Below are 12,642 nucleotides of genomic sequence, written 5' to 3' on the forward strand. Positions count from 1 at the left end.
TAAGCTTTAGAAATTGTACAAGCAGAAACAGATTTTATTTTACAACAGCAACCAACAGGCACACACAGATAGCATGCACCATCTACCTGACAGCGACCACAGGCCGGCCCCAGCCCAAAGGGCAGAGCAGCAGGGAGCCGCAGCTGAGGAGGGCCGGCCCCCACATCAAGAGCCCCGCACCATAGGCCCGGAGACGCCCCAGCACGCCACCTATGCACCCCCCCACACACACAGCACCCCCACTGCAAATGCCACACAGGAAGACCAGCCAGTGCCCCGATGAGGCGAAGCCACGCCCCCAACCGCCGCCCTACACCACCAATGACCACACGTTCACTACCATAGCCGACCCCCCGCCGAAAGCCGGCAGCCACCCCGGTCAAAGTGCCGGCCATCGCAACCAGGAACCTAGATTAAAAGAATCGGAACAGCCCAGGAGGAACCGAAGCACCGGCCCCATCACTGACCGCCCCCAAGGCCCAAAGCCCACCCACAGCCCAGACCCCAACAATGTGCCCCCCTCCCCCTCCATCCCAGACCCCTAGTGTCACACGGAGAGAGGAGGTGTTTGTGATAACTTCTGACAGAACATGAAACATGCAGGAATGCTTTGGTGTCAGAAGTGTTTGTATTGTGTGTGTGGGTCTTTGTTTATGTTACTTTGTAAGGCCCATTTTTCCAACTTATACTACATTGTGAGGACCACCTGCTCCTTGTGGGGCCCAAAGCCTGGTCCCCTTGTGGGTTAGGGATTAGGTTTAGGACTAAGATGTGAAGTGAGGATGAGGTTTAGGGTAAAGGTCAGGGTTAGGCTATAGAAATGAATGAAAAATGAATAGAAGTCAATTCAAAGTCCCTCTAAAGATAGAAAGACAAACTTGTGTCTGTTCGTGTGTGTGTCGGGTGCGGGTCGGGGGTCCTTGTGGTTCTCCCCATACAATTCTGAATAAAGTAGATGCATTTCCTGCATTCTGGTGTATTTTAACGGGTTGTTAAACATCTATGTTTACCTACATAAGTAAACATTTGATTCAATAACTGTTTTAGAGACAACGGCTCTCCATGTGTCGGTCCACTTCTCTCACACATCCTACCCAAACCCACCTGCCCCCCCCCCCCCCGGTCAACAACTGCTAGCACTAACGTAACGCTACGCTAGCGTGCAACACAGAGGTGTCTCCCCCTCCTCTCCCCACCTCCTCCACAAATATCCCCCAAAGAGATGAGCGTCCTGCCAAGGCAGGTGACCTCGGGGAAACACTGCATGTCGTGAGGTGTAGGTAACCAGGAAAACCCGGAGTGGACTTTTACTGGTTTGAGTATTTTCCTATTAATCAAGTGGAATGGATTTGTTCACAAAGAAATAGAAACAGCTCTGGGTGAACTAATATTTCATGGTAAATGTGTGTGTGTGTGTGTGTGGGGACAAATATTTTTCAAATGTGAGGGGGCCACGTCCCCTTCACGTATAATTGATGCTACGCCTATGCAGGAATGGCAGATTGACAGCCTTTTAAAAGTGGCCAGTATAAGCCAATAAAAACTGGTCTGTCGTTAATGCAAATGATGCTTCATAGACAAATACAGGCATAACCAGAGATTAAGTTATTGTAGATGCTGTTCATGTCTCATAGAGTCTTAGTTTGATGTAAGATTTGCAGTAGAGACTGCTTTATGGATTTTGTAAATAGAAATCTGCACAAAATTGACTAAATATAAATTTTTAATGTAAAAAAAAAAGTAATTTGAAAGTTTGCCAAAGTCGTTCTTTAAATACTGAGCTTCTACTCAAATCGCTGTCAGTTTTGTAACTATGCTGTTGAACTGAATGGCAAGAGGCCTTTATGATCTGTGTAGTATGTGAATGATTAACTGTGGACATAAGAACTTTATTGATCCCGCAGGAAACTGTTGTGACATGATGTAAAAATGGAAATGTCACTTGATTTGAAAACCAGACTATTATTTTTAATCTGCTGCCTAGTCTCAAAGAAGATACATTCTATGTTTAAGAAAATAATATACAGTATAAGGAAATCAAAGTTTATTTCATCTCCTCTCTTCTTGAGGGGTTGCCACAGCGAGCAAACTCCTATGAAAGATTTGTCAATTGTTTTATGCTGATTGCCTTTCGTGGCACACCCTGGACTTGAACTTGCAAACTCAGGTTGTGCTACCAAACAGCTACTTCCTAATCCTAAGAAAATAATATGCTTTACTGTGTGGGCTAACTGAGTTAGGAGACAAAAGTCAGGCTGAAGTTATGTAGCTGCATCCTCTCTGCCATGTAGACATGTGTCCACTCATCCAACAGGATCTTCTATCCTGCTAAGACTGTTTTAAGATCTACAGTATGTGCCACAAGGACATAATGACTTTCCCTGGGATTACCAGCTGGCTAAGCCATGCACCAAATCTCTTATTTCCTCTTGCAGCTGGATCAAGTAGTAAAAGGTGCTCAAGTATAGCAGCCAAGAGTTAACAATAGTCCCGTCTCACTAGACTGACTCAAAGCCGCAAGAAAATAGGCAAATTTTTAGTTGCGGTCTCAATTCAGTTCGCTTTATTTATATACAGTAGTGCTGAGTATCAACAGAAGTCGTCCCAGGGCTCTGTACAAAAACAGTCACATACAATATCAAAGCTAATTAGTAAAAGTTCTCTATCTAAGGAAGCAGAGTGTTTTGAATCTTCACTTTGTCTCAGTCTCATCCTGAGCAAGCACAAAGGAGACGGTGGAAAAGAAAAACTTGCATTTACTGTAACAGGAAGAAACGTCCAACACATATGTGTCAAACTCAAGGCCCGGGGGCCACATGTGGCCCTCGTTGACGTCTTATCTAGCCCCTATGATGTTTTTTTTAATATAAAATACTTTTATCGCTGTAATTTTTTTCAGTAATCTTTGATTATAATGTCAAAAGTGCAACAGACAGTGTCAAACAAGACCAATCAAACTTTTGTTGAGGAACCTGCAACCAAGAAAAGATGTTGTGTATCTAACTTGATTTAATACAGATTCTGAAACAGCCCTTGGTTTGAAAAAGGTTTAATTTTGGCGCCTTTTGTGAGTTTGACAACCCTGCTCCAGCAGAACCAGGCTCAGGACGAGTGGCCATCTGCTTCGACCGGCTGGGTTGGAGAGGGCAGGAAGGAGGAACAGACACAGAATGACAGGTCCAGGTGAACTTTCTATAGGAGGAAAAACAAAAAAACCTCATGGTAAGGGTAAAAATAGTTACAAATACAATCAGGTAGAGTTCCGTAAGTAAAGACGGCAGCAGAGTGAAAAATGTGGTCAGTTTGTCCTCCAGCAGTCTAAGCCTATCGCAGCATAACTAAGGGATAGCTCAGGAAACCCAAACCCAACTATAGGATTTATTGAAGAAAAAAAAAAGGTTAAGCCTAACCTTACGTAAAACTGGACAATGTGTCAGCCTCACGGACAGAAACTGGAAGTTGGTTCCACAAGAGAGGAGCCTGAGAACTGAAAGATCTTCCTCCCATTCTGCTTTTGGAAACTTGAAACCACAAGTAAACCTGCAGTCTGAGAATGAAGTGCTCTGTTAGGAAAATATGGAATAATAAGATCTGTAATATAAGATGGAGCTAGGTTGTTGAGAGCTTTGTAGGTTAGAAGTAAGATTGTGACATCAGTTCTGGATTTGACAGGGAGCCAATGGAGAGAAGCTAAAGCTACCAACCCTCATTCATGTTATGGTGTCATGTTGACCATGTTCATGATTTCAGTTTCCTGTTCAGGAGCCAGAACATGTTCCCGTCCACATTGTGTTGACAATGTTTCAGTTTTACAATACAAATAGTAAACTATACTGTGTAGGAATATGTTTCCCAAATACTTGAAACATACTTTATTTTTACAATCCTACAGAACAGTCCACAGGCAGTACTGTACTCATTGAGTACAGTATTGATATGCAGTACTGCAGTTTTTTTTATTGAACATAGATTTCTTATCTATTCTCATTTCAGTGTACCTGCTCAAATTTGTCTGTACTCTTTGTCCAGCCTCCATCATTGTTAGACCATGGCTGAGCACATGGTCAACCAAAGGGGCTCGGGTCTCTTCAGCGATTGCAGTATAGTCCTTGGCCTTCTTTGTCTTCATCCTCCTCTTACTCTCACTCCTCAGGCTCTGCCTCTGTTTCCAGTGTTGGTGTCCGTTGCTCTAAAACAGAACACACCTGTTTGTTGCCCTTTTGTGCTAAAGCTCTGATTGCTAATTGTAAAACTGTGTGACGGGTGTTTCCCATGTAGGGCAATTAATTTTAGCATTTTGAATAACATTGTGTTCTTTGTGGAAACAAGAGATTTCCTTCGTGAAAATTGTGCCAAATGTTGAAAATTGTGTGTAGTGTTTTGAAAAAAGTGTGTTTTAGAACTGCAGTTTGAGAGTAAAGCAGGAAATGTGCTTGTAGTTGAACAGAACTGATTCAGGGCGTTGATGCAGGAGGTAAATGTTGTGGTCATCGTGTCTCAAGTACCAGAATTTTTGCATGAACAATTGAGAAAAACTGTAATGTAGAACATGGAGACACAGAATGTATGTTAGTATATCCAATGAAGATAAGTCATCCAAAAGACTTCATCAGTCTGAGGAGTCTTCACTTGAAGACGCCTCCTGAATGTCTCTGACTCGACAGGAGTAAAATAAACTAAATGAAAAACATCAATAAAATGAAATTGAAATGTTTATTTTTCTTAGGATTTACAGACAATATTGTGACAACAAATATCTGCCAACGTGACCTATTAGCCTCACTTGAAAACCTGGACAACAGCAGCAGATGACACTTAATCACTACACGACTGTGGCTGAGTGGTTAGAGCAGCCAGTGCAAGAGTTGGGGGTTCGATTCCACCAGCAGTCACATGCCTGAGTGTCCCTGGGCAAGACACTGAACCCCTCATTGCCTCTGATGTGTGTCCCATCAGTGTATGGATGTGATAAAGCTCTGGTTATTCTTTGCATAGATCTAGTATAGAGCTGTATGAATGGGTACATGAAGCACAGATTGTTGTAAAGAGCTTTGAGTGTCTCAGTAACATAGAAAGGAGTTATATGATAACATCTTGTTTTGCCTAAAACCTAAATATTGAACATGTGTTGGAAACAAACCTGTAATGTGTTGGAGCAAATGAAAATATTTCCCAGTACGTATCAATAAAGCACAAACAGCCGTATTACAGGAAACAGATCATTTTTATGCATCAACTAGTCTTTATTTTTACTTCTTCCTCTTCGGGTTGTGAGGGTCGCTAGTGCTCACATCCTGAAGTCACTGTGAGAGAGGAGGGGGACACCCTAGACAGGTCTCCAGTCCATCACAGGGACACCCTGGACAGGTCTCCAGTCCATCACAGGGACACCCTGGACAGGTCTCCAGTCCATCACAGGGACACCCTGGACAGGTCTCCAGTCCATCACAGGGACGCACAGAGACAAACAACCATTCACTCTCTCACTCACCTAGGGACAGTTTAGAGTTACCAGTCAGCCTAACATGCATGTTTTTGGTCTGTGGGAGGAAACTGGAGTACCTGGAGAAAACCCACACATGCACGGAGAGAACATGCAAACTCCATCCAGAAAGGCCAAGAGGCAAATCTGTGACCTGTGTGACAACAGTTCTAATAATAACTGTACAACTGTGCCGTTCCAATGACAAGCTAATTTTTTAAATAAATTAGAGGTTATTAGCTTCTGCTGTCCTCTGTGTACGATTCTAACACTGATTTTTGTAGCTTGTTGTCAACAGCTGCTTTAAAACAGCACAACCTTCTAAAGTGAAACAAGTGATGCACATCAGAAGTTTTTGTTGTTTTAACTAAATTAGCTCAGTATTCTGCTCTGGTCACATGGCATCTTTGCTACATTTCCTCTGTACAGGTGATGGTGTCCCAAAGGAAAACAGTCCCTTCATCAACAACACAGAACATGACAAAGGCAACAGCTACGATGGCACCAACATGGCACTTTTTGAGGTAACTGTGAACTAGTGATGGGAACAGCCGTTCTTTTGAGTGTACTGAATTCCTAGAATCTGTTCGTTACAATAATTTGTTCAAAAGATTTGTTCATTGAATCCTTCAGTTCATACAGTTTTTTGTGGGGTACACAAGTGAGTGACACAGCGCCACTTCCAGTACAGTACTACATGAATGAATCACTCAGCGGCAGTTCTCTGTGTTTGCACGTGCGCATGTCAGCAGTACGTTCACTGAATGAATCTCTCCCCTGCTCTCTCTGACAGACTCCCCCCTCTAATGTCCCTTTTCCACCACTCCTACTCAGCCCCACCTCTGCTCAGCTCACTATGGTTGGAACGTTATTCCACCAGTACTTTTTAGCTGATTTGGCCCCTTTTGTTGCCCCTGCTTCTCTGGTGGGACCGTTGGAGCTGAGCCGGCACATAAACGTGACGTCAGAACACTGTCGGTCACTGATTGGTCAGGGGGAGGAGTCACTGGATCTCAGAAACTTTTCATCGATCCTCCATTTGTAATTACTCAGAACTCGGAGCAGCGGCTGAATTTATTTTTAAAGATTTTACAAACAATAATGACAACAACGTGTTTAATGCCGAAGTCCAGGCGTTTTTTTGTGTTTGGTGACCGACGACAACATTCGAGCGAGCGGAGTCACCGCGGAGGATCACACGAGCTGCAGACCTGTTGAAACACGAGGCCGGACCCCGAGCCTCACGTGCTCACAAGGATCGGATTCTGAGCCCTGGAAGACGGGAGGACCAGGACGGAGGGTGGAAATGTTGTTTTCAAAATATTTTATGTTTAAAAAAAAATAAAGTTTTTTTTATACATTAAAAAAAACTTTATATTTTTTTTTATCTCTAGGGCTTTAACAGACTACTCGAGTAATCGGCAGGTCGATTCCTAGGACATCTATCGAGTTATTAAATTTCACGTCGAGTATTCGCAGTGACGTCATTACATGTCACGTGATCCGCAATGGGCTACTAGTAGAAGCTACCAACTGGATTCCTCCCAGCAGATGGACTGAGCGGAGCAGGTCCAGTCTTGGCAAACAGGTAGAAATGCATCAATAGTCTGGAAATATTTCAACTGTTTGGAGCTCGTTGTGAACCGGTGTTATACCATATTATGTGACCACCGTATATTGTGACCGTAGGGGACGGTGTTGCATGCACTGCTGCAGGTCACAGAATATGGTGTAACACCGGGTCCAATCGACCGAACCAGAACCAGCTTCCTCTGACCTTGTTTCACAAACTAAAAGCAACAAATATTAATCTCTAAACCTATTAAAAATCTATAAACATATTGATCTCTAAACCTAAACCTAATGCGGGGTGGTCATCCGCCCCGTTGTTTTTAGTTTTGTTTTTGACGTGCTGCACGTTTCTTCACTTTTGCAGCTTAATAATAAGAACTAATAGTTTAGTTTTTCCTGTGACTTATTTGCAGTTTGATAAATGGTAGGAGCATAATATACACTCCCAATGTTTTGTTGGTCTTTTTTTTTTTAATAATAAATTACATTTTTTTGCGGTTTTATTTTGTATTTATTTCATTTTGAGATCCTTTGACGTCATCAACTACTCAAGATTTATTATGTTAATGTCGAGTTTAAAAATTATGTAGTCGTTCAACCCCTAGTCTCTCAGGAATATTTCCCTCAAACATGTTTAAAGAAGAGAAACAGCCTTTAGTTCAACTTTATTCTAACACACAGATGTACAAATCACAAAATAAGAATTACACTTTAAATCACTAAAATTAAATCTGTATACAAGAAACTAAACCACATATCTCAATTGAACAATAAAAGTAGACACAATGAGTGCAAATACATTAAATGATGAAGAAAAATATAAAATTTTAAATATAGATGTTTTTATAGAATCTGGTTCATCAGATATAATTCATTTATATAACGCCAAGTCACAACAGAAGTCGTCTCAGGGCACTGAACAGAAACAATCAAATATAAAAATAATAATTTAACATTATTTATCTGAGAAGCAGACTGCTTTGAGTTTAACTCATCGCAGAACTCTCACTCGATGAACTAAAGTTCATTATAATTTCATTAGCAGGATTTTGGATTCAGGACACGCCTCCAGAACTGGTCCTGAAGTGCAGTGGAAATCAGGCTGATCTGAGCAGAGCTGAGTAGGAGCAGTGAAAAGGGGCATAAGTAACATATGATCACTAGTGAAACAACACCACTGCAGCAAGCGGCATGTTCACTAAACGTAGACATGAGTCCCCTGTTGTATTATTACTGGAGACCGTAAGAGAGCCTGGAAAGGGTCTTGCTCTTCTATAAACTTTAATGTGGCCCAAACCACAATGTGTAGCCCATCCATCCATCCATCCATCCATCCATCCATCCATCCATCCATCCATCCATCCATTATCTTTACCCGCTACTTTCTTTTCGGGCCGCAGGGCTCACTGGTGCCCATGTTCATGCACGTTGGGGGGGGTGGGGGGTGGGGGGGTCCTCTCACAGAACATTTTGAATAACAGAGATACCATTTCCTGCATTTTGGTGTATTTTAACAGGTTGTTATACATCAATATTTACATCAACATTTACTTACATTTGTTAACACTTAATAAAATTACTATTTTGGAGAGGAACAGCAGGTTTTGTGAGCAGCTCTGATTCTGTCAGGTGTCCTACCCCCCCCCCCCCCCTCCCCTCACTTCATGGTTCTGAGCTGAACTCTTCTCGGCTCCTGCTTCAGTCTCGTGGCACAGTTTGAAGCACCTGAAGGATTCAGTTCTCTGTTGTCCAACTAAGGACATCCATCCATCCATTTTTTATTAAAGTTAATTGGACTGTCTTTTTGTCATTTTGATCGCTGTTGTTATTTTGACAAATTAGCACCGTTGTTTAGAAACGTGACGTATAATGTGAATAACACATCAAACATTTCTATCTTTGCATTTTTATTTATTTTTTACAGTAAGCTTTTTGTATTTATTATGTCTGAATGTAGCAGGAGTTCAGACACCTGCAGATGTTGTGCACGCTGTGTAGAGCTGTCTGGAGACGTTTCTGTGCGTAACGTGCACTGTCCACAGGGCGTGTATTTATTCTGCTGAATAAATGATTGTTTCTGTTTCGGGGTCCGAGAGGAGGAGAGGGGGTGCTTTTCAGTGCACAGTCTCACTGAGTAAGGATAATATTTGGAGAGGAGGAGAAGAGCAGGATTGTGCACGGAACCTCCGTGCGTAAATATGACCATCTGTCCCTCCATCCCCCCCATCCCCATGCCCGCCTAGAGGCTCCTCTCCTGCTCCTCTAAGGAGCGTGGAGCTGGTGCGCTGTGTGTGCTGCGGCTGGAACATCCACTCCACAGGCTGGGTCCACCGGGCTAAAGGCAACGTCTCCTCTCGTTGTAATCTTAATAAATAATCAAAATAAAAATGCGCAATTACTTTGGACTTTTAGGGGCGGAGTTGCCGGATCTGAGCAAAGAGTTGCTGGAACAGAACAGGTCAAAATGAGAGAGTTCCTGGATCTTGTTCTGGCAGGATCCAGCTCAAATTAACCTCTGCTGTTAGCTTGAAAAAGCAGATACCATTGCCAATGGCGTGAAAGTGTGTCCCTGCGAGGAGAAAACAGAATCACTCAGGACAGAGTCAGAGAGTGTTTGGTTCACTGAGTGATACATGGAGTTTATTTGCAGTGAACGAATCACAAGTCACATTCGCTCAGGCGTCATCAACAGTTCGTCCCCGCCTGCACGGCACACGCTGCGTCGTTCAGATTCACGGCAAGAGTGAGTCACAGAACACGGAAGTTCCACTCCTGACCGGCACGCTCGCACTGAGCACACGCTCGCACATGCTCACCTGAACTGAGAGAGGAACAACTCAGTTAATTAAGTGATTCACTTCAGTTAGTTCACTCAAAAGATTTGTTCAATTGAGCGAATCGTTCGTGAACGACACAACACTGTGAACACCTTTTTTCCATTCTTCTGACCACTCATCTAGACACCACAGACACAACCGGAACGTTTATTTCTAATGAGCTTATTTATTTCAATTTCTTTCATCAACTGAAAATATCAATAGTTTTGTTGGATGTTCTTTTGTATTTAGGCAAAAAATAAAGGCAATGCAAGAGTGACACATTGTTCAGGTCATTTGCTGAGTTGGCGTGCTGCAGATGTTAAACATTTTATTTTATCTCCTGAAGGAAGAGATGGACAGCAATCCCATGGTTTCATCACTTCTCAATAAACTTGCAAACTACACCAACCTCTCCCAGGGCGCCCATGAACACGAGGAGGCTGATGAAGATGAGGGCCCAAAAAAGAAAGCTGTTAAGGTAAAAGCCAAGTTTTTAAATTTTTAACTGGAGTTTTAAAGATTTGCTTAAATGTGTTACATATAGGAATCTTTACATTTGGATAGTAACTGCTGTTCTACTAAATGTGCTGAACAGGCACGATATAACAAGGTCATTGAACTCTGGATCACCGTTGTTTTTATTCTTAAACCTTCTGGTTATGGACTTCATTATCCATGCTACAACTGTTGTTGTGCTTTTTGACTTTTAATGTTCCATCAAGTTTAATTTAAATGTTTAGTCACAAAGTAAATGGTAAATGGGCTGTACTTATATAGCGCCTTTCTATCCAGTCAAGATACTCAAAGCACTTTACAGCACAACCTGTGCCCTCATTTATCCATTCACACAACACTCTACTAGATCTATACAAAGCTTATCTGAAATGGAAAAGTGGAAATATGAATTAAAAAAAAAAAAATTATTTGAAACAATTAAGAGTAAATACTTAGAATCTGCAGTACTGTTTTTAATATACTACTGTACAGTAGTCCCTCGATACTTTACGGTTCAACTTTCACAGACTCACTCTTTCATGGGTTTTCAATGTAAGATTGTACACGACACACGATTGGCTGACTGATGGAAGGCGACCAACCAGATCATTGCGCTGTGGGGTGGGGTGGCCATTGGGAGCACCGGGACATTTCCCGTGGCCTGGCCCGCTCAGTGATTGCGAGAGGCCCCCTCCTTTCTCTTTTTGAGGCTGTCTATCACAGCAGAGCAAAGACACACAACGGGTGGGTGCAGAACTAGTTGTACAGACAGCCTCAGAAAGAGAAAGGAGGGGTCAGGGGGTCTGTCTTTCCCCATCGCTACTGTTCAGGGAGCTTCAGTGAGGCGGATACCTGAGTGAGTGGCATGGATTGTTTATTTAAAATAATCAAGCACGACCCGAACTGAGCCTTTGGTCCAGCTCAAAGTGGGTCAGGCCACCAGGAAATGTCCCTGTGCTCCCAGTGGCCGGTCTCCCACAGGCTCAGTAACCGTAACGTCAGTCTGTCTGCTCTCTTTTGCTGCGCTCTTTTAGAGCGCTTAGACAGTTTAGAACATTGCTGAGAACATTGCAAGAGTCGGGGAAGGATTTAAAAAGCCTTAAAATCCATCATCCATCCATCCATCCATTATCTTTACCCGTTTATTCCATTTTGGGTCACGGGGGTCGCTGGTGCCCATGTCCAGCAATCACTGTGCGAGGGGTGGGGTACACCCTGGACAGGTCTCCAGTCCATCACAGGGCCACATAGAGACAGACGAGACAAACAACCATTCACTCTCTCACTCACACCTAGGGACAATTTAGAGTAACCAATCAGCCTAACATGCATGTTTTTGGTCTGTGGGAGGAAACTGGAGTACCCGGAGAAAACCCACGCATGCACGGAGAGAACATACAAACTCCACCCAGAAGGCCCCTGGACCGGGGTTTGAACCAGGGACCTGTTCGCTGAGAGGCAGCAGCTCTACCAGTTGCGCCACCGTGCTGCCCAAGCCTTAAAATATATATACTAAAATAAATATAAAGTTTCTACTTTGCAGATTTTCCCCTATTGTGGGGGTTACATTCCAGACACCCCCCACGATAAGTGAGGGACTATTGTACTTGGCTTAAGTCTTTATTTTTAAGGAAGCTTTTTATAGCCTTCATCTGCACGTGAAATGTGATGGGGGATGACTCCGAATGTGTTTGAGCGCCTTTTTGTTGCCAAAATATGTCATTAACCACTGGTCAAGTTTTAATGAAACTTGCAGAAAGTAATCAGTGGGTATACAGTAACTCTACAGCTGGTTAACCTTAGGAGTCAGCCTGATTCAAGATGTCTGCTACAGCCAACTGACCTTCAAAACACAAAAAATGGGAGAAACTATCCATTTTACTGATACTCACCTAAACTCTGGTGTGGTTTTAGCTGAGTTGGTCACATCACATACTCTGAGCATGACATCCTGTAATATCACATGGTATTGTGCATAATTTAATGTTCAAATGTGACCAAATTGTAAATCATTCACTTTTCAACAAAACATATTCTTTATCTAAAACGTTGGTGTGAAAGGTGACGAGCGATCTCTAAGGAATGCTAATGATGTAATTGTCACTAAGGCTTTGATAGTTTCCCCATGCATCACATGGATATGTTTCTAGCCACAGCATCACAATATAAATAAATTATAAAAAAATACAATGTCACTTTCAGGAGTCATCAGTTGCTCCATTCTGCCTGTATTATGAAATTCTTTATCAAAAGGGTTCGTGAACGATCGGCACC

The 12,642-nt window shown here is 42.7% G+C and overlaps 1 protein-coding gene across 1 annotated transcript in view; it reads left to right on the top strand.

Annotated features, from left to right (window-relative positions):
- The window catches only part of slc12a7b (solute carrier family 12 member 7b), a 101,979-nt gene that overhangs the window by 37,772 nt on the left and 51,565 nt on the right, over nt 1-12,642 (top strand). Inside the window, exons 2-3 of the mRNA XM_037694400.1 lie at nt 5,912-6,006; nt 10,220-10,351. Coding sequence (XP_037550328.1) covers nt 5,912-6,006; nt 10,220-10,351 — 227 coding nt within the window. The remainder of the gene's footprint in view (nt 1-5,911; nt 6,007-10,219; nt 10,352-12,642) is intronic.

This window comes from Nematolebias whitei, chromosome 20 (assembly GCF_014905685.2).
Source record: "Nematolebias whitei isolate Nwh7 chromosome 20, NemWhi1, whole genome shotgun sequence".
Lineage (NCBI taxonomy): Eukaryota > Metazoa > Chordata > Actinopteri > Cyprinodontiformes > Rivulidae > Nematolebias > Nematolebias whitei.